The sequence below is a fragment of the Podarcis tiliguerta genome, assembly GCF_965153285.1.
Source record: "Podarcis tiliguerta genome assembly, chromosome: 12".
Classification (NCBI taxonomy): domain Eukaryota; kingdom Metazoa; phylum Chordata; class Lepidosauria; order Squamata; family Lacertidae; genus Podarcis; species Podarcis tiliguerta.
In genome coordinates, this window is record NC_139545.1 from 25,710,107 (window position 1) to 25,737,009 (window position 26,903).

At 45.2% G+C, this 26,903-nt stretch overlaps 1 protein-coding gene across 1 annotated transcript; it reads right to left on the reverse strand.

Moving 5' to 3' along the window:
- Positions 1 to 334: 334 nt before the first annotated feature.
- GPNMB (glycoprotein nmb) lies at positions 335 to 26,579 on the reverse strand. The gene is made up of 11 exons (XM_083404975.1): positions 26,378 to 26,579; positions 15,213 to 15,365; positions 13,399 to 13,542; positions 12,449 to 12,631; positions 11,054 to 11,212; positions 10,489 to 10,797; positions 9,102 to 9,233; positions 6,823 to 6,925; positions 5,909 to 6,111; positions 4,711 to 4,804; positions 335 to 3,504 (listed from the first exon to the last, which is right to left on the reverse strand). Exons 1-11 carry the CDS (start codon positions 26,454 to 26,456, stop codon positions 3,351 to 3,353), a joined length of 1,713 nt encoding a protein of 570 aa, XP_083261101.1. The 5' UTR covers positions 26,457 to 26,579; the 3' UTR covers positions 335 to 3,350.
- Between the last annotated feature and the right edge of the window lie 324 nt (positions 26,580 to 26,903).

Below are 26,903 nucleotides of genomic sequence, written 5' to 3' on the forward strand. Positions count from 1 at the left end.
TTAATGGGTGGGGGAGAGTCAAGTGACAAAAAGGCTGGAGTAGGACTTGTGGCACCTGATACCAACATATCTCAGTTGGTAGAGAATAAGACTCTTAATCTCAGGGTTGTGAGTTCGAGCCCCACACTGGGCAAAAGATTCCTGCATTTGTAGCCCATGAAGAGGCCCTATGTAGAGAATAGAAGTCCTTTGATATGTATATTACTTCTTCCCCATTGAGGGGGGGGGAGCAAAAGAAGTCACAAAAGCAGATTGTCTTCAGACAGGGATTGATATAGAGCATTTTGGTCTTGGAAAATATAGCAAAGGACTTTAATAAAATCAGAACAATATATTAGATAAAATCAATACCTTTATTGAGAGTTGCAAGAGGAAAAGACAGAAAACATACATTTCTCTTTGCAAGGAACCTGTAAGATTTTGCAAGGATCTCCATAGACTAAAATATCAACAATACTACATTTCTAAGTCGTGCCAGGAAATGGTAGGTTATAAAAGACAGAACCCAAACTACAATAGTGTAGCTTTCTACTCCAACTTAACAGAGTTGCAATAAGTGGGGCAAATCATTCTTATTATTTCTTGTCTCAGACTGAAATAGTGATGTTTCAGTGTAAGGCAAGACACATTCAACTTACAATTTCTTCCATGACATTAAAACTATAATTTTTACACTTCCCCCTCTTCCTAGCCTTTTGTATAAAAGTATGTGCACTTCTACAAGATAGAAAAATAAAAGTTGATAATACTAATTCATACTTCCAAAGCTTTAAAATATACTTATCCTGTAACGCTTGTAGACCCATCATACTATATTAAGACTCCACACTTACCAGGGAGTATGCCCCATTTAACTAAGTGAGACTTCTGATCTGAGCAGACATACAGGAGTGCACTGTATGTGACATTTTAATTTCAGTGGGGCTACCTCTGTTTAGAACCACCATTGGGTCATGCAGACTTTACACAGCTAAACCGTCCTTTGCAATACTGAAGATTTATTGAACAACATTCAGGTAAACATTCGTCCAGCATTCCAGTTCCGTGCCATTAGTAATTTAGGAGCAGTAATACTTAACACTTCTGCATGCGTTATCTAGCTGCATTTTGAACAACAACCTTGTAAGCCACTATATTGCTTCAAGCTACTTAATGAGTTCATTGCAAAAGAGATGGTGCAAACTAGGGTCTTCCAGATTCACAGCTCAGTCTCTTGCCACTATGCTGCACCTACTAGTTAGTAAAAGATGTTCACACCAGTGTGGTGGCATACGAGTCATGTGCTGCAAAACAGCAGTTGTGTGGGATGAAAACAATAATGCACCATTGTTAACCTTAAATTGCCTGCATGACTATACTCTTAAGATCACATCACATCCACAGTGCCATGATAACTACACCGTTGTTAAAGTTACAGGAGAACTGTGCTTCTTTGCTTCTAGAGCTCACTGTGCCTATTCCTGCAGGGAAACCATTGCTATCAAAGAGGACTCTATCTTGCCTATATCATAAACACCACTGCAAAGATTAAACTGGTTGGGAACAGGTGCTGTGAGGCAGTGCAAAGTGATTGCCTCCAACTTTGGGTGCTATGGCCATGTTTTTAACACCTGGAAAAACTGTGAGATGGGAAAGGGAAGGGGGAAAGGACACATATTTTTGGTCCTCCTTTCTTCCTCCCTGTCCCATCTCAATGATTTACAGAGAAGAGGGGAAGCAGACAAAGGAATAAAGAAAAGGCTTTCCTCCTTCATTCTATCCTGAAGTTCCCAAATCCTTCAACAACCTTTGTGTGCTCCCTTCATCCCAATAGTTGAGATGAGGGCTTGGCCTCAGATATAAAATGTCTTCAGCAGCTCTGTGTGGACATGAGTGGAGCAAAGTATTCTACCCAATCTGCAGGATCAGGCAGATACGTAAGCAGCCAAATAACTGTGAATCAAAATAAAGCAGATTTATACTGAACAGATTTAATCAAAAGCCCTTTGTGCATTTTCCAGAAAGGCAGGCAGATAGTTCCACATAATTTTCTTTAGTGGAATAATCTGTAAGATGCAGAAAGTTCTGAAGCCAATCATATAAATTTATATAGTTGGCTTCAGAACTTCCTGCATTATAAATGGCATATTGCAAAACAGTATTTCATAAATCCTACTGTGCCTATTGTGCTACCCTCCTTGCTGTAGTTTTCAGCCAAATATATTGCTTATTTTCAAAGTCTGTGTATTTCCAGCATTGCTAAACTCAGATTATGTAGTACTAGAATCAACTTGTCCTGTGTGCTAGTGTGAGTTTTCCAGCTTGATGGATAGCATAACATAATTACTGCATAAAAGCAAGCAGCACCAGGGAAGCCTTGCTTTGTCCTCTGGTTTCAGACTGAAATCGTGCAAATATATCTTTGTGCTAGGGCGCATTTCTAAGAGAACCTCTCACACTTTCCACTAAGTGCTTTGCCATGAAACCACAGGGATTCAGGAAAGCTGTCTAGTAAAAAAACACACCATAGAGACGTGTAGGATCACTCCATGTCAACACCACATGGCATATTCTGCTGAGCAGAGAAGTGGGGACTAGTGTGGCCTAAAGACCTAGGAGCATGTAGACTACTCAAAAACAGTCCCACCCAAACACATCCCAAGGGAGCGGAGCCATGGATATTTCAGTGCACATTGCCTGCTGCTCCTTTGGGTGCAGAATGTAGATCCTGCTCTCATATAGTTCAAGTATAAGGAATATAGTAGGCAGAGGAAACAGAACCAAGAGTAGTCATGTAACTGCAAGTTGCTCAACTGGTGCAGAGTATATTGGGTATGTCTACTATACGTCCGAAGCCATTGGGTAAGTGATGCTACATCATTTCTTAGGTACCTATTATAATTTTCAAAGCAGCCACATTATCACTAATTAGGGAACTAGGGAAATTCCAATTCAACATCATGATCCTCTGCATGTTTACCCCAAAGCAAGCTCCCTCAAGTTTGGTGGGACTTGACTTGCTAGGATTTCAGCCTAAGCTCAAATTCTTTGGAGAAAATCTTTCTGCCAAGAAGACACTTAGCAATACTTAGGAGAAGTAACTAGTCTAGGAAACCGTATCAACCTTAAATGATTTATTAGCTAATATACCGCAGCAGATCCAAGAACATAAGCAAGCAAAATGTATGATCAATTTCTTCATGAGATGTCATTTTAACCTTCTAAGACAAGTCAACACAACACCAGCCATTCTATTGTACTGCAAGCTTACCACATAAATCCTGATTTTAACACTTAGGTATTCTTCCATTGAATGACAGTTCAATGCAAATCCCCAAATGCATACAAATATAAGTGATTATACTGAAGAGTTAAACAATTCCTGGCTTATTTTTCAGCAGAGGATGTTTCTCATTGTTTGCCGGGAAGAGGACAGCCTTGACATTGTTGAAATAAACACTCAGTCCTTCGTTACTGGCCTCGTCTCCAGTTTTTCTTTCAATAGGCTTGTATTCTTTATATCTCCTGGAAGGAATTTTCAAAATTAATTTACTGAAAAGTATTCCCTTGATGGTGCATTGCTATGCCAGTGGTGTAGCTGGGATGAGAACAAACAAAACAAGCCACTCCTGTACAAAATGTTGTTGCCCAGGTCAGTATTTTGAAAAATTCTATGGCATGTGCAAGAACTTATTGCCAGAGAAAAACTGGTAAGTGTGACTGTGTATAAAATGATCTATTTGATTCTTAGAAAGACTTGTGCTTCTCACCCATCAACAAACTACTCTGCAAATACTTTCCATAGGCTAAACCATGAAGGAGAAAATTTTTATTTGGTGTTGTTGTTCTGTAACCTTTTTTTTAAAAAAAAGCGATCCCATATGATGCAGTGGTCAGAGTGTCAGATTAGGACAAGGGGTGGAGGAGGGATTCATTTTGGTAATGCACACTTCTCAAAACAATGCATGAACCAAAGGCACACAATTTTGTGGGGGCACGAACCAGGCGCCCGCATGCAGGGATCCCCATCCCACCCTGCACGCTGCCAGGAGTCTCTGGGCCCTGGAGACTGGCCTGGCCTCGCCACCAGATCCCAGGCCCCCTTGCTGAATGGCCTTCCAGTCAGTGTCAAAGGGATTCACCCATCAAGGGCCATGTTGGCCAACCGGGCTCCCCCTAGCATAGGTGGGCAGGTGGCATTGTGAAGCTCCAGTATCAAGGGCTGGGCCATGCAGCAGGCTCTGTGAACCCTCTGCGCTCTGCCCCCACCCAGCATGCCCACCTGGAAGCATTGCTGGCACGGCAGGTTCTGTTCACCCTCTGCACTGTGCCCCTGCCCCCACACAGTGCACACATACACGTACACCCCAGGTGCCAACAAATACCACAATGCCACCAGAAAGTGGACCTCAGCTGCCAAGGTCAAGAAGAGAGTGTTGCCCACACCACAATGTATCCCTAATATGTTGTACCTTTATGCATTTTAAATGCAAGCTGCCATGGGATCCAATATTGGCTTTAGAGCAGGGTATAATTTATACATAGATAAAAGAAAATGAAATCAGTACTCTTGCAGGAATCTCCTTCCAAGGTAACACTGGTTTCTCCTCAGATCATATAACTGGGCAATCTGTATTGTCAATGTTCCTTATGAACATTGAAAATGGTGAGAGCGTTGGAGATTGTAAAATAAACAGACACTGTTTTTAAGGTCTGGGCCAAGCAACTTACTTGTAAAGGAAAAAAGAGGCGACGGCAACAAACGCCACCAAGAAACCGCAGGCGAGCAGAACTCCTTCTGCTGTCCTTGAAAATGACGCTGCAGCTTGAATGACAAAGTTAAAGGCCATAATGTTAGTTCACGCTCCTTAACTTGGAGGTCAGTACTCTTATAGCAGCCTTGGCTAACCTAGTGCCATGCAGATATTTTGGGCTACAACTACCATCAGCTTATCCAGCATGATGGTGCTGGCAGGGGCTGAGGGGATTTGTAGTTCAAAACATCTGGAAGGCAAAACCTTGACAAAGACTGCCTTACAGCATAAAATATCTACGCAGTCTACATGTGCCTGATGCTACCACTGACACTGGACATCATTACAGATGATGGGAACTGCTCCATTTGTTGGAATGGAGAAATGATGCCTGTCTTGTTCCAGAGCTGCCCAAATAATTTTGTGCACCCCTCCAAGTCACAGTACCTTAGTTCAGCCAAGTTGTAGGGAGCAGGTGGCGCTGTGGTCTAAACCACCGAGCCTCTTGGGCTTGCCGATCAGAAAGTCAGCAGTTCGAATCTGCGCAACGGGTGAGTTCCCGTTGCTCTGCCCCAGCTCCTGCCAACCTAGCAGTTCAAAAGCATACCAACGCGAGTAGATAAATAGGTACCGCTGCATCGGGAACGTAAACGGCATTTCCCTGTGCTCTGGCACTTGTCACGGTGTCCCGTGGCACCAGAAGCAGTTTCGTCATGCTGGCCACATGACCTGGAAAGCTGTCTGTGGACAAACGCCGGCTCCCTCAGCCTGAAGTGACATGAGCGCCACACCCCATAGTTGCCTTTGACTGGACTTAACTGTCCAGAGCTCCTTATTTTGGCCACTGAGGCTGAAGATCGCACAAGCACCTCTCTCTCCTTGGTTATATATTGACAATAATAATACATTAAATAACAAAGCATTTCCTGATCTTTCAGGCATCCACAGTTAGTTGCCTGAGGGGGCCACCTGACTAATGTTAGGGCCGGCCCTGCATGTGACACCAATCCTGCACTCTTGTCAATGCAACTGCACAGTCCTAATCTTGCTACCGCATGCCTCCATCCTGTCCTGACAACCAGCAGCTATAGGAGTGTTGGGAGACAGCTCCGCCACGCTTCATGAGCCACAAGGTGCTGACTGCAAATGAATGCAGATGTTCAGTCAGGACTCACCTCCATTGATGGATATCAAAGTACTTGTGAGAGCCAGGCTCGCTGCGTCACCCAGTGTAATGTTCACACAATAGGTTCCGGATTCGTTAAAGGTCCGTCTTATGGTCAGCAGGCACTCATCTATGTCAACAGGGTCACATGCCTCGCTCTGTAACACCTGGCAGGTGGGGTCAGCAATTATTGTGCAGGCATCTGTAGGAAGACTAGGGCGCGGAAAGAAAGAAAGATGGATGGATGAAATTATGGCCTTTCATCAGTTTTCATTTCGCAGACGTTTATCACATTTCTGTTCTGCTTTTCTGTGAAAGCTATGTTCAGATGGATTTATCTTAAAATATATATTTAAAACCAACACAACACAATAAAAAGCAGTAAAGTACAAAAATCAGGAACCAAATGAAAGCACCACCCAAAGGCTATCAAAACTCAGGAGTAAAAACCAGCGGCATTATTCGCCAAAGGCTAACAGAAAATAAAGGTCTTCTGTAATATGTAACAATTCACAAACCTTGGTGAACCAGCCTTTTTATAAATCCTGATGCAAGGTTTTTATGTGAGCAGGGACACTGTTAGTTGTTTTAAGAACTTGGAGCATGGGCTCCTGAAACAAATCTGTATAAAATTTGTACATACTAATTTATCCCTATATATGCCTCTGGGAGACTAAGATGGTGAGTGGGTCTCACCAACACTGCCCTATAAGCACAGAGGGAAAGAGGCCAGAGATCTGGGGACTATCACAAAAGACCCGGAACTTCTGCTCCGTGGACCATCCTCAGCAATACCACTTTATCATCAAGAAGCTCCGTGAGCTAAGATGAGTGCTGCTGCAACGGAACAACTTAAATGTCTGTAGTACTCCATGGTCTAAGTTTTACAAGAAGAAAATTATCAGAATTAATGAAAGCACTTACCTCCCTTGACAGGTTACCACAAAATCAACCATGGAGTTTTCAACCTGAGTAGTTGCTACCTGGACACTTGTCATTTGGATAATATTGACCCCAAGGATCCCCTCTGGCCGAAGAAACAAATTGGCAAAATGTCAGAATTTTTTGAGACAAGAACTTTGACAGCAAAAATAAAAAAAAATAAAAAACCCCATTTGGAAATGTAGAGAATGAATTGTTTTAGAATGATCTTAATTGGATCCGAAGGCTGCTTGCAAATGGAGCTCACCTAAATTTTGTCATAGTGGATACACAATTCAAAAGAGTGTGGAAATGCATTGCAACTTATTTCGTTTTGACCATTGTATTAGATTCCTGCTGTTCTTGAAATTAACATTTTCAAAGCACCTCAATTCTCCAGACACTTTGGGATGGTCCGCACCAGAGTTTACTGTGTGTTTGCAACTGTTTGTGTTCCCATTTTATTTGCATATTCCACATGGTACTACCCTCACAACACCAGTCTAGATGTTTTCCCCTTGTGAATTCAGGCTTACCATACAAGGATAATCCAATAAACTGTGGGAAATTGGGCTGCAAGGGCTCCACTTGGGGTCACAGACTATTTGTTCCAGTGTTTTGGAGTGGGCAGATCTATCATCAGTTTCTGCCGCTCCCCTTCGCACACCCACTAGTTCCTCCGTACATTAATTTCTTCCCCAGCTATGCTTGTAACTATTTCCAGAGTCCTCCTGAACTATATTTCCCCACCTGCAATCCCTTTGATTTGCAGAAAACCAGAAATCTGCACAGGCAAACCACATTAGAATTTTCTACGCTAGATATTGCAAAGTAAGTTATTCTGAAAAGTGGGTGCTGAGAATTTACAACTGCTTTAATATATTTCCTGGCTGATCTCTTCCACAGGATTTTCATAGCCATCTGTTTGGAATGGTAGCTTAAGCTTGCAGCCTTAAGCACTCCTAAATTAGATGCAAGTCCTGTTGGAACCAATGGCCTGTCAACAATATCATTGGAAGAAGGACTTCTTAGCCTGAGAAAACTACACCGCCAGAGAGGTGATGAGGAACAGCTGCATCAACGTCACAAAATGAAATAATAGCATTGCAGAGATGTTGGAGCAGCGGGTGTGTATAGGGGACACCCAAGAAAGGTGGGGAGACTTCACAGACCATCTCCTAACCAAGAAAAAACATTTACAGGTGAGTATGTTAAACCACAGAGCCTAAGACTTGCCGATCAGAAGGTCAGCAGTTCGAATCCCCGCGACAGGGTGAGCTCCCATTGCTCGGTCCCAGCTCCTGCCAACCTAGCAGTTCGAAAGCACGTCAAAGTGCAAGTAGATAAATAGGTACCACTCTGGCGGGAAGGTAAACAGTGTTTCCGTGCGCTGCTCTGGTTCACCAGAAGTGGCTTAGTCATGCTGGCCACATGACCCAGAAGCTGTACACCAGCTCCCTCGGCCAATAAAGCGAGATGACCGCTGCAACCCTAGAGTCAGTCACGACTGGACCTAATGGTCAGGGGTCCCTTTACCTTTTTATGTTTAGTAAAAGGTCAAAAGACATTACTTCATTGAGTTGGATTCAAAGATTCCCCCCTGTGAGTGGGATTTGTTGTTGGGCAGAAGGAATCTCTTCCTCAGGCCCTCCTGTTAGAAGAGGCCTCCTTCAATTCACAGAAGGGAATTTTTGGATCCAACCCACAATGTCTGCTGCATGCAACCTGACCATAGCTATCAACATTTCCCCCTTTTTAAGGGAAATTCCCTTATTCCGAATAGGATTCCTTGCAAGCAAAGGGAAAAGTTGACAGCTATGAACCGGCGTGCAAAAATAAGATCTTGTCAACAGTAGAGACTGGTCCATTAGGACAAAGGGGGCACTGCCCCACCAACCTCAGTCTGCCTTCAGCCAGACCTCACCTCCCTGGCTGTCCTGGCTGACACCTTCCTCCTCCTTAGTCTTAGTGTTGCTTTTGTATAACTCAGCAGGGAGGAGGATGGGGATAAAACCAGAATGGGTTGATTCTGCCTGTCCTTGGCTCTGGCTCCATCTACAGTTGGCCTCCTGGGCTTCTGCCCCGCCAGCTGCCACTAGTTGCCAGCTATTGATATTCTTTATTGGTACTCTTCTGAAATTTGTCTCTTGAGCAAAACGAAACAGCAGTCAGCCAGCAAGAGCAGCTTCAGAAAAGCCACTTTAATGACATGCACAAGTTCAAACGAATTCCCTTTATTACCTATCAAACCACATTATTTCCTTACAGATGTAGATGCATACCTGCAATGAAGAGAGATGCTTTATAAGGTCCAGATCGAGCAATATGGCATCCTTCGACAGGAGACTGTCCTGTTGGCACCTCTGTTAAACTATAGAAGCTGGGAGTTACATTCGAAGGCAGTGGGGTAGTTACTGAAACAATGGAAAGGGAAATGAGTTAATGTATTTGCACTTTTAGCAAAACATTTTGAGCATAACAAGCAGAATTTATCTGGAACACCTGCAAGTCTTGCACTCTTGCTTAGCTCCCATAAATTCCAATCGGATGTGTTATGGCCAGATATCAACTGGATTTGGGTATTTCACACAACTAAGCAAAGGCAAGTAAAACACTTATTACACCTAGCTTTTTTGGCCTTGGGAGTTGGATGACCGACAGAGTTTTTTTGTATATACCGTTTACTGAACAGAAAGAGTATGCCTTATCTAGAAGGTTTGTATGTATAACATAATCTCTATGGCGACGCTGATTTAATTATGCATTTATTATTCTATTTCTTGTGTACATTGCTTGATGTTGTGTAACCCACCTTGTGAGCTTATGTGATGGGCAGAATATACATTTTTAATAAATAACTAAATATTTGTCCTCTTGTCCTTTGCTTTTATGAATCCATTCTTTTACATATCTTATTACACCTTCTATTTATAATTCCTCCCCCAATATCTCTCTTGGTCCAGCTCGCCATACTTTAAAAAATCCTGAAAGTCTTACTTCTTCACATGTTTCCCCAGCTTTATTTCTTGCTGGTCCCTAGTTTTGCGTACACCCTCTCTTCCTCTTCTTTCTTCACTTCCATCTAGCCCCTGTAAACTTACAAGTCTGTAAACTTACAAGCAGAGAGCCAACGTGTTTAGAGTGTTGGTCTAGGACTAGGGAGACCCAGGTTCCAATCCCCACTAAGCCACAGAGTTCACTGGCTGATCTTGGGACATTTACTCTCACTCTCAGACTAATCTAGCTCAAGGGTTTCTTGTGTGGATAAAAAGCACCATGTGCACTGCCTTGAGCTCCTGGGAGGAAAGGTAGAAATTAATGCAGCAAAAGCAATACCATCATCATTATTTTATTTTATATTATTTTACTTTATTTTTGTAGCTCTGGTGCTGCATAATGTAGGGAGAGTGAAAGAAGCCACTTCAGTATTCTTACTACTATATATTAAAAGCATTTGTCCTAGGACACTGAAATGCTAATGGCCTACTTCAACTATTCCCTTCCAGCACTCCTGTAAGAAAGGGAATAGAAGTCAAACACCGTAAGTATGCCACAATTCTTTGTTAATCAGTATGCTCATTATTATCATGAAAGATTGTCTGGTCAACTATTCCATATAATGAACCCATTTGTTTTCTTTCAACATAGCCTGGAGCCATGGCCTCTTACCTGGTGGAAGAGGTGTTGGTGGAAGAGGTGTTGGTGGTCTACAAGGGGCAGGTATAAGAGCGTGGACAGACAAGTCAAGGCTGAAATTTCCCAGAAGTTTATATGTGTGCATCTGAACAGAACTGTTGGAAACAAATAAGCCGCTGCCATCTCCAAAATTCCAGCGGTAGGAAATAGCAGAGCGGTTCAGGTAGTGGCTAGGATCGTGAATCTGGACATCAAATGTAATAGGGATATCCTTGATGAAAATGTAGTCTGAGGCGTTGCGATCATTCTTCTGAGTCATGTTCACATAGAAAGGGATTTTATCTGCATAGAAAATGAAGTCAAGCAAAAGGATGAGATTGTGGTTGGACTCAAATAGGTAATCCCTGGGAACTGAAAAACCATAGAGGTAACAAAATTCGACGAAGCTCTCATATTTAGGAGAGGTCTTCACACAAACCAATGTTTGTTGTGGTATACAAAGTTCACTTGCACACAATATAATTAAAACACTCTTGTACTATGTTATTTAAACCATTCAGGTTTGCTTAGTTATTATTTATTTAACCTACCCACTTACCTGTTACGACATAAACAACATTTGCTGTGGCTACTGGTTGAAACGATCGATAATTTCGCCTATAAACTGATAATTCCATAATTTGATTGCCAAGTGTGATATTTGTTGTGTTGATGGACACCATAGCTGAAGAACCTCCCGTCGTTTGGTAATACTGGCCTGTGAAAAAGGGGAAATATGAAAAAAAGGATTATCACTGTGGAACTGGTCAGGCTTGCAATTTTTTTCCTTTTGAACATAGGCACCCATTTCACTCGAGTAGGTAAACACACTTATCCTTTCCCACAAGTTAGTAAATAAATCAATAAAACTTTCTGAAAACAGTTCTAAAAAGGGATTGCATTTGTTCCAATCATTATTACACAGAGGTCAGGGAAATGTATGTGGTGGTTTTGCCATTTTACCTCCACAGCTCTTTGGGATGAGATAGGGGAGAGATGATTAAACCAAGGTCACTCATTTAAGTTCATGACGGAGGGAGCATGAATTTGGCACAGGTTCCCTCCATCCAACATCAACGTTCTATCCACTTGCACTTAAAAGCCCAAGACAGTCTCACAGTGACTGTACAAACCTGAATAAACCAATACTGGCACTGACTACCAAGAGGTGCAGAATGGATGCTCCACCACTGAATTAGGATCCCTCCCCATTGTTTTCTGTTGCACAATCACTGCTCATATCATGGAAGGCATAAGAGGACATACCAGGGGGAGCTAGAAAATAACTTTATTATCTCTCACCAACAAGATCGAAACAGACGAGAAACAACCCTATTCTTATTCTTATTATTTAATAGGCAGATCACCTTACAAAATATAAACATCTTCCCAAGGCAGCATATACAATATGAAGGACACGTTTTAAACCTAAACATCAAAAGTTAAAAGAAAACAAAACAGAAAGAGCATTTCAAGCCAGCGATCCCACCTTAAATATGAAACTCCTATGGCCATTAAAATGCACAGTATCAAAACACTTCCTAATTACAAACACATATCATAATTGTATATATCCTGCTTTTCCAGAGTTGTTTAAATGCCTGCCATATTGAGCCGTTCTCCTATAAACTATAAATCCACTCAGGATAGACTGTATTTGAAAAAAGGTCTCTGACTTCCGAAATTCAGAAAAGTCAACAAAACAGCTTCTGTAGTCTGAACTGACTGTCCTCTCACATGAGGATCACATTATCTCATATAAGTCTTTCTTTATATGTAAAGAAGTTTATAAAGCATCTTAAGTGTCTTTTTTAAAAGCTAAATAATTATTGTTATGATTTTATTAGTAGCAACAAGTATTAATATTAGAAGTAACAAATACTCTTAGTAGCATCAAGTACTACTAATTATTAGTAATAACACGGTAAGCTAAAGGTGCATTTTTAGGACTGACCGAGAGTGTGAAACACATAGATGAAGTTTCTCCTTCTCCAGTCTTTGTGGCGAGGGAAAGGTCTGCCATCTGGAAACACATTGTGACTACTGTTATGAGAGCAATTCTGCCCGTCACAATCGTCAATCCACTGAGTCCAGTTGTAAACATACAGGTCGGGAAGATTTGCATAATCAGAAGAACCTTGAAGCAAAGGAAAGGAAAAATGAAAACAAGGCAACCTTTTCAGGAAAGTCAGTAAAGACTGAGGTGGAATCTAGACACATATAAAAACCGCTTTGAAAATGCTTTTTTTAAAAGCGTTTTTAAAAATACATTGAATTTTCCATAAGGCTCACCACCGCCACCTAGTGTCACATTGTATATTGCACTTAAAACACACTCAAAATGTTTTATCTGCTGCTGTGTAGCTGAACACAGCAGGCGTTATTTCTGAGTAAACATGCGTAGGACAGCACTGCACTTGTCTATGGACTAAAACAGCGACCTGGCATTTATATGAACTTGGATTTGTGGCTTGCAATGCCACAAAACTCCCATCAAACTTTTGTAAAGTAAATACAGTACTTCAAGGAAGCATCAGAATTATAACCAAGGAAATCTCATCTGTTATGAGCGGTGCGTCCCACAAGTCACTCCCAGCAAACATATCAGGTCAGCTATCCCACGTATCATGTAAGAAATTGAAAAAGGTGGAGAAGTAAAGAACTTTCCTGGTACATCAGGAATATGTCTGCCTATCACCAGGGTCTCCCATCCCACTGGAGTCAAAGCACAATGTCCGTAAATCTCAATGAGCCCCATAAGGACCACCACCAAGCCACAGAGGCTCTGTCGCTTTGCTTTTTTTGTACAGAATAGAATTTTTGAAAGTGTACAGATACAAGACGCAGGGCAAAGCCTGAGAACCATTCACACTCCTAGCATACGCAGGTACTTTCATTACTTGCCGTTGATGCAGTGTCGATCGTATATTATATTGCTGTCATTATCTTCTTTTTGACATCTGGGAAACTTGAGGATCACATTAAAAGACACATTGGATCCCACCAGAGCTGGACTGTCACTGGTCAGACTGGCCACAACCCTTCCCCCTGAGGAAGTCAAGATGCATTTGTTTATCGCTTCTGGTTATATCTCGCGTTTCATATAGGATTTCAAAGCAGCATGCAATGTTTTCTCCCTGCACCCCCTCTCCATTTTATCCTCATAGGCAACCCTGTACATTATGCAGGATATTTCCAAAACATTTCTTATTCATTGGTGATCTTCAAAACTACACTGTAACATGGAACAGACTCCCCCCCTTCTTCAGAATGTTATTTAATTGCATTAATTTATATTCAAATAAAGCAGCATAATGTCACAGGTTTAGAATTCAGTTGCACTGCAGTTTGTTTTGTTATGTTAATTGCCAGCCTCCAGTTATCTGTTATCTGCATGTAGGTGTCTTGCATTTATTGCGTCTTTTGCAATAATCAATTTTGCAGGTGTTAGTCTGAAACTATTGAGCAATATGATTTCAATATGCTCAGATAACTATTTTCCTAATAGCATTATTTAAAGACCTAAGGAACACTTACATCTCGTTATTCTCTTAATACCTCCAATGTCTCTGAATGGATTCAAAATGTTTGAATAATAGAACATGACCACCACATATAGATGCAGTCTGCTAATAATAACTGCAAACACAACATGTATATGTGAATGTATTGTTTTTATATTTTGCATGGCATCAAATTGTTGGGTTTTCTTAATATTGATGTGGTCGATGGTGCTACTCAGAGGTGTGTTTGTAATTATAACCTGCATGGGAGCACATCTGTGAGCTCTTGACAATTCAGCACACCTGTGGTATCTTAACAATTTAGCTAATTAGCAGGGGAAGTTTACCTGCTGCACCGAATGCAGCGATGTGGTAGGGTAATTGATTATTTGAAAACTGTATGTAAGTTGATCAAGTGGTGTAGTGTCTACTTTTATAGGAATACTGTTATGGAATGCTGTTGAGAAGGGGTGTTTTGCAGTTGTTTGATTATTGAAAAATAAAGTAAGCAAATATATTGCGGGCAAGTTTTTATTCCATCACCCCATGTCGCTGTGCAAACTCGGTTGGCGAAGAAGGTCCAACACAAATACCAGCAGTATAACAACTTATACTTTTATTTCAAATGAGAGTGGTAGAGTTTGCTCAGTCCCTCCCACAAAATTCAGTCTGATTCATTAATTGTCAGAGGTCTTTTTCATTTGTGCTCCCCTGTTCTAAAGTCGCTCCCTGGACAGATCTGTCAGCACTCAAGTCTGGCTCCTTTCAGAAATCAAGGTTGTAGCTTCATAAGGTGCTGAGAGTTGTTAGGAGATCCCAATTTCCCTCACAAAGCTACGATTCTCAGAGTTCCCTGTGAAGAGGCCTAGATTGTTAACCCACTGGGAATTCTAAAAAATATTCAGAAAATTAAAGAAAGCAATTGCATATGGCACCAAAAATGGATGGGGAAACACCACTATTAAGCTAAGAGACCAAATAATTCAGAAATGACAATAAATAATATTTTCACAAATACAAACAGGTTTTAAAGCCGAAAAGTTCTGAGGCGGCGTCCTATATTCCTAAGTGTTGGCATAAAAATAAGAGCCATTTTAAATGTTAAATGCAGAACAAAAATACCGTTCTGACCTTGTTCCTATTTGCAATGTGTCATCAACATTATTACATACTGACCCTGCATCTCATTGAGCCAACTGATCTTTCATGTTTTACCTTTCCAGCAGTCTTTCCATCTGGGATCTCCTTCTTCCCAATATGGGTAAAGCTTGTCATTCCAGTTGTTGTGATCGGAGGACCAGCTCCTTAGCCCCCTATGGAACTTGGCGTGAGAAGGTGCCCTTCCTCGACTCATCACATCTCGAAATTCTAAAACGAAGGGTTAACAAGGGAGAAAGTGTTAGCACAGTCCCTTTGACTTATTTGGCATACACTGAACTGCCAAGGCAAACCCCATAACAAAACATTGCAAAGAAAGCACATGTCTGAGCTATAACTCTCTGAGATTTTTCCTTTGCCTGTGGGACTTTTGTAAATGCAGAGGGGAATGAATGAACATTCTATAATGCTCATCTTTGCTTTCTCAAGAACATTCTTGTTATGTACTGATGTTCTCCCCCTGGGCCAACAGGGGGATACTGTAGATAGTTTTCACTCAGGTCCACGTCAGTTACTTTAGGCGGGAAACCCTGGGTTGTTGTTGATACAATGTTGACAGCCGGCTCCTATAAAAGCAGGCCGGCTGAGCTGTTTGCTGTTCAGTTCTGTCCAGCTACAATAAAGAGCTGCTCTGGAGAAATCACTGTGTCATCTACTATGTTCGCCCACAACTTAACACTGGCGACGAGGATGGGATCGATGGACATCAGAGCACAGCCAGATGCAGCCACCCTCTGAGCAGAGCTGAATCACTGAGCTGAATCACTGAGCGAAATCACTGAACAGAACCAATTCAGAGCTGACTGTTCTGGCTAGAGCTCGGTGTTCCATCCATCGCCCTTCACGCCGGCATCGGAACCATGGCTTCACTTGTGCCTCTACCGCCATTTGCGCCAGCCTCTGAATCATGGGACTCCTACCTCGCTCGATTCGACTGCTACCTCCAAGCCAACGAGCTGACGCAAGTATCACAGGAGCGTAAGCGGGGCCTATTCCTCAGCCTCTGTGGGCCTGAGGTGTTTGAGATGGCCCGAGCATTGGTTGCGCCTGAAGCAGTCCAGGCAACACCGTGGGACACGATCCAAGAGAAGCTCCGCAACCACTATGCACCAAAGCCGTCCAAGATTGCTGCCCGCCATGCGTTCTACCACCGGAACCAGGCAGAGGGGGAGTCAATCAACAACTACACCACCGCCCTGCGACAGGCTGCAATGCACTGCGAGTTCCGAGACTTAGACGATGCCCTGATGGATCGAATCGTCTGCGGGGTCCGGGACATGCATCTGCAACGGCGTCTCCTTGCCAAGCCAGACCTCACGCTACAGAAAGCCATTGAGGAGGCTGTGGCCTCAGAAGCTGCTGAACGCTCCGCCCAGGAGATCCGCAAGTCCAGCAGCCCGCGTCTTGCTAGGAAGCCAGTTCCAGTGCATCACGAAGAGGCCAGCAGTGATGAGGCATCCTCCAGTGAAGACGATGACGTGCACCAGACAAAGCGGGAGCGCAGGAAGTTCCAACAGAAGTCCAAGGGCCAACCGGAATGTGCCGGCTGCGGAGGCCACCATTCCCGTGCCAAGTGTCGATTCAGAGACGCCATCTGTAGGAAGTGTTCCAGAAGGGGCCACATCGCTAAGGTCTGCCGATCGGCTCCGTCTGACACGCCCCCTTCACCAACTCGCAAGTCCAAGTCTTCACTCCAGTCTGCCAAGGAAAGCTGTTTCGCTCTCACCAACTGTCGCTGCCCGTCTGGAACCACGATTGGCCAAACCTACTCGCCTACGCGACGCAAGCTGAACGTCACGGTGCTCATTGAAGGAGCTCCATGTGACATGGAGATCGACACCGGGTCTGCCCTGTCCATCGTGTCTTGGAGCACCATCAAAAGACTGGTACCCAGAGTGTCCAAAAGGCAACTTGACTCACCGCGTACACCTGAGAGACTACCAGGGAAACGACATTCCCGTGGTAGGCATTGGCCGGTTCCGGATCGCATTCAAGGATTTTTCGGGCCTGCTCCGGTTGGTGGTGGTCGAAGGCCAGCGGCCAAGCCTCCTAGGGCTAGACTGGTTTGATGCCCTCGGCCTGGAAGTCACCGGCATCAACTGCATCTCTAACGCAGAGACTGAGGGTCTGATCAAAGACTTTGCCGAGGTTTTTGACGGCACTTTGGGGCAATATACAGGTACGCCCATCTCCTTTAGCCTTGATCCACAAGTCGCCCCCATCAAGCTAAAGCCACGCCGGGTTCCCTTTGCTCTCAAGGCTAAGGTGGACGAACAACTGGACAAGCTGATCGCCCAAGGAGTTTTGGAGCCGGTTGACCACGCCAAGTGGGAAACCCCCATCGTCAAGCCAGACGGGTCGGTGAGAATCTGCGCTGACTACAAGTGCACGATCAACAAGGCACTTCAGCAGCACGCTTATCCGGTTCCTGTTGTCCAACACCTGCTGCATTCCCTGGGTGAAGGTAAGGTCTTCGCTAAGCTGGACCTTGCCCAAGCCTATCAACAACTGCCCGTCGATGATGCCACTGCTGAAGCCCAGACGATCGTCACCCACCGAGGGGCATTCCGTTGCCGCCGGTTGCAGTTCGGGGTGAGTGTGGCTCCTGGCATCTTCCAAAGCCTTATGGAGCGTCTCCTGCAAGGGCTTCCGGGCGTGGTACCATATTTTGATGACGTCTTGGTGTCCGCAGACTCACACCAGCAGCTGTTCGAGCGCCTCCGTGCCGTGCTGACCAGGTTCCAAGAGGCTGGGCTCAAGGTAAAGAGGGAGAAGTGCCAGATCGCCGTTCCACAGGTGGAGTTCCTGGGCTATCTTATCGACGCCTCCGGACTTCACCCGACCACATCCAAGATCCGCGCTATCCAGCAGGCCCCCATCCCAAAGAACAAGACGGAGTTGCAGGCGTTCCTGGGGCTGCTGAACTTTTATAACATGTTCCTGCCCCACAAAGCCACGGTGGCTGAGCCTCTTCACCGACTCCTCAGCACAAAGACGCCTTGGTCCTGGGGTCATCGGGAGATGGCGGCCTTCAATGCGGTCAAGGCTCTCCTTTCATCGGACAGTGTGCTGGTACAGTACAGTGAATCCAGGCCGCTGGTCCTTGCCTGCGATGCCTCACCTTTTGGCATCGGCGCTGTCCTTAGTCACCGTTTTCCAGACGGAAGAGAAGCACCGCTCGCCTACTTTTCCAGGACGCTATCTCAGACGGAACGGAATTACAGCCAGCTCGACAAGGAGGCACTGGCACTTGTGGCTGGAGTGAAGAGGTTCCATGAATACCTCTATGGCAGGACTTTTGACCTCATCACTGACCACAAGCCGCTCCTGGGCCTCCTCGCCGGTGATCGTCCAACTCCACCGGTCCTCTCGCCGCGCTTGCTGCGATGGACTGTTTTCCTGGCTGCCTACCACTACCGGCTCGTCCATCGCCCGGGGAAATCGATGGGCCATGCTGATGCCCTCAGCCGTTGCCCTCTTCCAGCATTTGTGGAAGACCCGGCTCCAGCTTCATCGCTCCTCCTGATTGAGGATCTTCCGGAAGCGCCTGTATCGGCTGCCACTGTGGCCTCCGCATCTGCCCAGGATCGCACCATCAGCCGTGTGCTCAACTGGGTGTGGAGGGGGTGGCCACAAGGGCCTTTTGCATCGGAGTTCCAGCCCTTCACAACCAGACAACATGAACTCTCGGCTCATCGCGGCTGTCTGCTGTGGGGAGACCGCGTCGTGATTCCCCAAAGACTCCGTCAACGCGTCCTGGAGGCTCTGCACGTTGGCCACCCGGGAATTGTCAAAATGAAGGCGTTGGCTCGGTGTTACGTCTGGTGGCCTAACATGGACGATGCCATCACTGCCTGGGTGTCCGCCTGTCAAGCGTGCCAAGAATCAAGGCCTGCACCACCGGCAGCTAAGGGACACACCTGGGAGACGCCAAAGACACCCTGGTCGAGGGTGCACATCGATCTGGCTGGCCCCTTTCATGGCCGGACCTTTATGGTAGTGGTAGACGCCTATTCCAAATGGCTGGAGGTGGCCCTGATGCCCTCCACCACTACCGAGGCCGTCATCCGGGTGCTGCGAGGACTCTTTGCGACGCATGGGTGTCCTGATGTCCTTGTCTCCGACAACGGACCGCAGTTCACGTCAGGCACTTTTGAGCGGTATCTTTTGGGACTGGGCATCCGCCATGCCCTAACGGCACCATTTCATCCATCCAGCAACGGGCAAGCGGAGAGAATGGTGCGCTCGGCAAAAGAGGCACTGGCGCGCCTGGACAGGGGAGACTGGCACGAGCGGGTCGCCGAATACTTGTTCGTGCAACACATCACCCCTCATGCGGCCACAGGGCGGAGTCCTGCTGAACTGCTTATGGGCCGCCGCCTCAGGTCACCGCTCGACCGGCTGCACCCGGACTTTGCTGTGGCTGAACTCCCAGGCTGTGCCAACGCACCACGGTCTTTTGTTCCAGGAAACCAGGTCTTTGCCCGGAACTATGTGGGGGACATTCCTTGGGTGCCAGCCACAGTAGTGGGAGTCACTGGACCTCGCTCGTACCAGGTGGCACTCGAAGACGGACGCTTGTGGCGCCGGCACATAGACCAGCTTAGGCGCAGGGTTGGGGACTTGGACACTACCGTGGTGCCCCCAACTGCGCTCGTGGCTCCAGAAGAGAAACTTACAGATGGCGAGGCTCCACCTACACCTCCCTCGCAAACTGCCAGCGTGGAGCCGAACCAAGCCGCTTCAGAGGGTCTGCCAGACTTACCACAGACTCAGACCACTCCACTTGCGGAGGCTCCATCCACAGCAGTGGATCCAGGGGATTTGGGTTCAACGCCACCTAGGGTCGCACCACACCCTCAGCAAGAATTGGGTGGCCCTCCGGACTTGGCTACCGGTCCCCGGCGGTCTGGCAGAGTTTCCAAGCGCCCAACTTATTTAAAGGACTATGTTGTTGGACATGTATCACTGTTGGTTTAAGTATGGGAAATGTAACCGATATGCTTTTTGTGCCTTATTGAACCATTACGTGTAGTGCTGTATATAAGGAAACCATTACGATTGTAACTAACGCCTTATCTCGGGGGGGAGGGGTGTTATGTACTGATGTTCTCCCCCTGGGCCAACAGGGGGATACTGTAGATAGTTTTCACTCAGGTCCACGTCAGTTACTTTAGGCGGGAAACCCTGGGTTGTTGTTGATACAATGTTGACAGCCGGCTCCTATAAAAGCAGGCCGGCTGAGCTGTTTGCTGTTCAGTTCTGTCCAGCTACAATAAAGAGCTGCTCTGGAGAAATCACTGTGTCATCTACTATGTTCGCCCACAACTTAACAATTCTACAAATGTTTTTTTGGGGTTGTAAATGAGTAACAGTTGCATGCAAACCAATTGCAGCTGGATGTTTGAAGGAACATTAAAAAATTATATTTAGAAGTTTAAAGAATGCATGTTTGACACGTGTCCATGTTTACATAACTGCGATGAGTGAAATCATAGGAAACACAACAACAGCTCACATTCATGGAATTGTAGAGTTGGAAGGGACGCTGAAGATCATTTAGTCCAGCCCCCTGCAATACAGGAATATGCAGCTGTCCCATATGGGGATTGAACCCACAACCTTGGTACTATCAGCACCATGACTGAACAAACTGAGCCATCAGGTTCTCATACCATGCCACAAACGCTCCTTGTAACCTTTGCTCGCAATGTAATGTTTACATGCGCCACAATCACAAAGTGGTGAGTTTGCAGGGGTACCAGTGCATATCTTCTGTTTTGGTTTCATTTTAAATTGTCATAAGCCCGTCTGAGTAGTGCATAGGTGCAAGAAGGATGGAACAGACCTTTCTGTGCAAAGAAATAAATAAAAAAATCTTTCTTCGTGTGAGCAGGGTTGGTAAAGAGTTGAGAAATCCTTTTCACATCCCTGCCACAGGTCTTTAAGGAATGACTTACCTGTCATGTTACTCGAGGTGGCTTAATTAATCAACAGCCTGCCTTAATTGTGTGTTGCAGTGGAGCAAGAACACACTTGTTAAAAGCAGAATCTGAGCCAGGAGCCAGGACATTTCTAAGGCTACATCTTGTGGAAGATCATAATCACGCATCATATGATGTGATTGCTGCATGTTCCTGCCTTCCGCTCAACTGCTTTGCATTTTCATTCAGGTTTCAAAAAGTTCCCATTATTGTAAAGGCTTTTGGTAGATGTTTTTAACTTCCAGAGCTTCTGATACAATGTGGTGCTAAACTTAAAATGTGGGAAGTTCTTACGACCTAGTGATTCTTTGGTTCTTCTAAATGGGGAATGGGGCACCTCTAGCATATGAGCCAATCTTGGCCCACCAATTTGGCCTGCAAGGACATTTCCCCTTGCCCACCCGTCAATCATCCGGTGTCACTGGGTGACATCACCTAATGGTCAAGGGGTAGAGTTGGTGCTGCTTTGCCAGTTCCTTCTGTTCGGGGAATGTGCTGATGGAGGAGCCCCCTGCAGAAAGCAGAATTGAAGTCTAAACTCATCAGCTGATGTGTGGGGAGTTGTGGACGGAACAGCTTCATCAGTACCTTTCCTTTGAGGAATGCAAAGGCGAAACAAATTCCCTACCAAATTGATTGATTGTGATAGGTTGGTGGGACCCCCAGCTGCCAAAGTTGGCCCATGGGGTGTGGGGGGAGATAAATATCTGTCCCACCAGGCCAAAAAACTTCCCCTGTGATAAAGGTTTAAACAAGCATGCGCCCCTGAAATCAATGGTGGTGACACACATCACTGATTTATTCGTGGAGACTTCACAAAATGTTTCTGCTTCATGTTGGTCCTTAAGGATTATATGCTATGATGTCCTATTCAGAGTAGACTTATTGAAATTAATGAACCTGTGTTAGTCATGTCTATTACTTTCAATGTGTCAACTCTGAGCAGGGCTAATTATTATTAAATACCTCCCTAAGGGCAGTCCAAAAGCAAGCCTTTTTGTGAGGGGTGTAGAATTTTGTGCTTACATTTTCCCCACTGAATTTCCACATATACGGTAACTTACCAAATCACTAGCTCAAGGCTGTCTGAACTCCACTTCTCCACCACTTCATAGAGACTGAGACTTCATTACAGCCCCCCCCCCCCACTTGAAAAATACATGAGTCAAATAATAGGATTTTTTACTTTACTGGTATAAAAATATCGCTTATTGTTAATCACATCATCTGGCCTAGTGGATGAATGCCATAGAAAAATTCCTTTAAAGATTGTGCTCATTTCTAGCGAACTTCAAGACACTTCGTACAGTGATCACATTTGTGTCAGCCTCAACAACAAGGAAAGAATGCCTATGACAGTTTTTTCCCCTTGTTATGAAAGAGCAAGAATAAATTGCTACCAGATGAAGAGAGACTTTGTTCATCAAAACAGCCAACATTACGGTGAATAGTTCAGAAAGAGTTGCAAGTTCTGACTCTATGCAATCCGTAACTCCAAATTATTTTCACCTGGAGCAATCGCCATTCCACTTGGTTTTGTATTCATAATCACTAATGTGGATTAGAATCACTTCCCCAACTGGAATGGTCGGGAATTTATTTATTCATTTATAATCATATTTTTACTTAGCTACCCTGGCTTTGACATCTCATTGGCAGCAATGTGCCAACTCACACCTGGCTCATGATTTACAGAGGTGTGGTGCCCCCCTACACCTTACAAGACCCCCAGGCCCAGGACTAAGAACTCCAGGCATGCATCCTGTGTGGCAGCCCCTAGTGAAATCCATAATTGGAGAACAGTCTGTGTCATACAAGAAGTCATGGCGGCCATGTTGGGCCATGAAAAGAAAGTAGGTCAAGCTCTAGTAGGCCAACCTTAAAATAGCATTTTAAAAAGTCCTACACAAGGTTTCAAGTTCTTTAGAATGCGACATCAGTCTAGATCAGGGGTCTGCAACCCGCGGCTCCGGAGCCGCATGTGGCTCTTTTACACCTTTTCCGCGGCTCTGGGGTGGATACTAGCGAGGGGAGGAGGCGCATTGTGCGGCCCGACACTCCCCACTGTGGTGGGCGCTGTACTGGCTGTGATGTCGCATGGGGGCGGTTGTTAATTTAAAGTTTATTTCTATGAGGAGGAGTAATTCTGAGGGGTCAAACAAAGAAATAATAAAAAAGGGACAAAAAAGTTATTTTTATAATGATGAGTTTTGTGGCTCCCAGTTTTTTTTCTTCGGAAACGGGTCCAAGTGGCTCTTTTTGTCTTAAAGGTTGCAGACCCCTGGTCTAGATGGTTGTATATATCAGTGTGTGGGCAAGAGAGGGAGAGAGAGAGGGAGGGAGGGAGGGAGGGAGGGAGGGAGAGAGAGAGAGAGAGAGAGAGAGAGAGAGAGAGAGAGAGAGAGAGAGAGAGATGTGGCTAAGGGTCTTAAGATGGAGAGTGGGAGGTAGCAGACACCCCAACTGTGTCAAGTGATCTTGAGCTTGCAACTCATAAGCCCAGCCCTTTGTGCTCTTTCCTGGAAGAAAGTCTGATTGATCTCATGATCGCAAAACTAAACAGTCCTAGAACTGAGGCTGGGCTGAGAACTGTTCTTGCTCTCCTGGACTTGCCTCTCTGCTCCAAGCATATGGGCTGCCTCAGCAAACTTAAGAGCTCTTTGTGCTCCCTCAACACAGCCCTGGTTCAGAGAGATAGGAATCATTTGGCGTTCAGGGTTTCAGAGGACACAGGAGGAGCATACAGATTTTGCAGAAGTTCTGAGCACATTCCTCCTGCACATCTGATGGTCAGACTAGGCGTGGCATTCAGCGTGCACAACCCATATGCACATTCACAATCCCCTCTTGGTCACCTTGGGGAAAGGGCTGTGGCTCAGTTGGAGAGCATCTGCTTTGCATGCAGAAGGTCCCAGGTTCAATCCCCAGCATCTTCAGGTAGGGCTGGGATAGGACCCAGTCTGAAACCCAAGAGAGCTGCTGCCAGTCAATGTAAACGACACTAAACTAGATGAGCCAATGGTCTGATCCAGTATCTGGAAGCTTCATATGTGGCTATGTAGTGGGGTTGTTTTTTTTTATCAATAGCAACCACAGGAGAGATCAACCCAGACTGGGACCATGGTGTGGACAGAGGGAGGATTGAACTCTGTCCTGGTCATGGTCCCAAGTTGAGATTCCCCCTTCCCCATGGCTTCTGTATGCCCCAGAAGAGAGCTGAATTGGTGTCACTGGCACCAATAAGACCTGCAGGGCACAGAGCACCCAGCTCGTGTCGATTTCCCAATATGCTCACACTGCACGCTTAAGAATACCCTAGGTTTTGAGAACAGAAAAGCAGCTTTATACTGAGTCAGACCACAGGCTCATCTAGCTCCGTACTGTCTACAGTGACTGGGTTTCAGACAGGGGATTCTCTCAGCCCTGCCTTGAGATCCCTGGGATCAAACCTGGGACCTGCATGCAGAGCAGATCCTCTACCACTGAACCCTTCTCCATATCCTGAGCTCCCCATGTGCAGAAAGAGGAAAACGATGTTTGCTCTTGCACCATGCAAAGCTGTATCTTGTTCCTATAGGCCCTGCATTCCACACGTCTGGTTTCATATTAAAACACTAAAGTGCAGATAAATCCCCAGTCTCTCTTATCAGGGCCAGACAAGCGATGAAATCAACTCTGAACATGAGAGGTGGGGTCGACAGAGAAGGAAATTTGAAGTCATATCCTCCCTGCGCTCCTATATTAACTATGGCTGTATTTTGTGTGCAGAGCTTGCTCAAATCTTTCTTCCACTCATCCATATCCCTAAGGGGCAAATGACATGTTAGGGACTAAGGCCCTAACAATTGTTTTAAAGCAGAAGTGGCAGAAGAGGGGGCTGCTCTGCTTTCTCCCCACTTCCAATTTCACAGATACAAAATTTGCTCCCCAAGAGATCCTCCCTACTCCAAGTTCAAAGTGTGTGCTTGCACCCTCACACATTGGGGCAGGGAAAACTGGAGTGGAAAAAGCAGTGCAACCCCTCTGCTATTTTAGCATTCTCCCCCTTTCTTTCTTTTTTTCATTTTTCAGAAGAATGCTGCTGGGGCATGACTTTACATAAGTGGTAACCCTTTGGGCAACCTTATAATATGCTGCTTAGAAATGATGGTATTAAGCAGCGTGCTTGGATAGCTCAGCTGGCTAAAGCATGGTGCTGATAATGCCAAGGTTGCAGGATCGATCCCCATATGGGACAGCTGCATATTCCTACATTGTCAGGGATTGGGATAGATGATCCTCAGGGTCCTTCCAATTCTACAATTTTATGATTCTGTAAATGCAAGCACGCACTTCTGTAAACTACATCAAGAATAAAACAAGTGGTTACATGTATGTAGTATGCAATCAGTCCCTAAGGGACAATCACCGAGTGAGGGGTCCACTGGAGCCCTGCTGGAAAAAAAGATGGCAACACCACCGTATCCTATGGAGGAGTCAAGAGAACCTTTGTGTCCCTCAATCTCTGTTGCTACAGGAGGCAGAGGGAGTTGGTATGCAGTGTATAGCTCTGCAACCAACCAAAATGCCATCACTTATCCAGTCCAGCAACGTTTGACGAAGTCTGGAGAGCACAGTTTCAGAAATAAAATCGTGCTCACGCCACATGCGGACTTCACACTCCATGTTAATTAATTCAGAAGGGTTAATTCCCCTCCTGTATTCCAAATTCAAAAGTATGAATCAGAACCCCTGCCCCCTGTAAGAAAGCATTGGAAAGGAAGGAGGAAATTCTCATTACCCAGAGTAATTGATTAAAAGTTAATAGAGGTTAAAAACAACAATTATTTTTTTAATTTATACCTCGCCCATCTGGCTGGGTTTCCCCAGCCACTCTAATCTGGACTAAGTGATCTTGAATATGGAATGCCATCGTTCAGTCCTATACTTACCCTCTCAGAAGTAACCACCCTGAGCTCATTGATACCCCCATATAGGTGGGTATAGCTCAGGTCCAGTGATGGTGAAAGCATCACCATCTTTTCTAAAACTCCATCTCTGCAAATGGGTGATGCCCCCATTCGCCCTGACCCTTGATCTTGCGCTGCTAGCATCTTGATCTGGATGCTTCAACTTCCCTCTGGGCTTCACTTGTTATTCCTACAGATCAACCTGTTCTTAAAGATGTAAGAACAGTGCTATTGCGAGTAATATTTTTGCTGTGCTAGGGAGCATAGAAAAGGGGAGCGAGGCACTCACGTCTGGTGGCCACAGCAGATTGAAAGCCTTCAGCCGCAAGCAGGTACCCAAGGAGGAAGAAGAGGCAGGCCCCCTTCATAACTGGAAATGCACAGCTGGACTCACAAGCACAGAACTTGCATGGATCAGCCTGCTGTTTCTCCAAACCTCTTCAGAACAGAACTGGGAATAAAGTTTGCCTGCTGCCCTCCTCCCTTCTGATTAAATTAAAGCCCCAGGGCTCATCATGTGATGGCATTAAGGAGAGATGCATGATTTTGTGTCTTTGGCTTTCCTTTCCCTCCCTCCAGCTCATGTGCTTATGACTCATGCCTCTCACTTTCTACATCCACTGGGATTTTTAACAGCTTTGCTTAGATGCAATGGCCTTTTGCCTCTCAGGCATTTCTGGAGCAATCTTGCACCTTTCACAGAGGGTGTAGCTGTTTATCTTACACCAAGTTGTTAATTCCTACAGATGTTCAGGGATGACCAGCTCCTGGTTCTTTGGATACCGTTTCTGCTCTCCAGATAGTGGTTAAAGGAT

What these genes read in the sequence shown, in the direction of transcription:
- GPNMB (XM_083404975.1), bottom strand. Translation starts at nt 26,456, where the DNA reads ATGAAGGGGGCCTGCCTCTTCTTCCTCCTTGGGTACCTGCTTGCGGCT. An exon ending in TTTGATATCCATCAATGGAG is followed by an intron (nt 4,805 to 5,908) that starts GTGAGTCCTGAC and finishes TTGTCATTCAAG; the next exon opens with CTGCAGCGTCATTTTCAAGG. An exon ending in GCCTCTTTTTTCCTTTACAA is followed by an intron (nt 3,505 to 4,710) that starts GTAAGTTGCTTG and finishes AATTCCTTCCAG; the next exon opens with GAGATATAAAGAATACAAGC.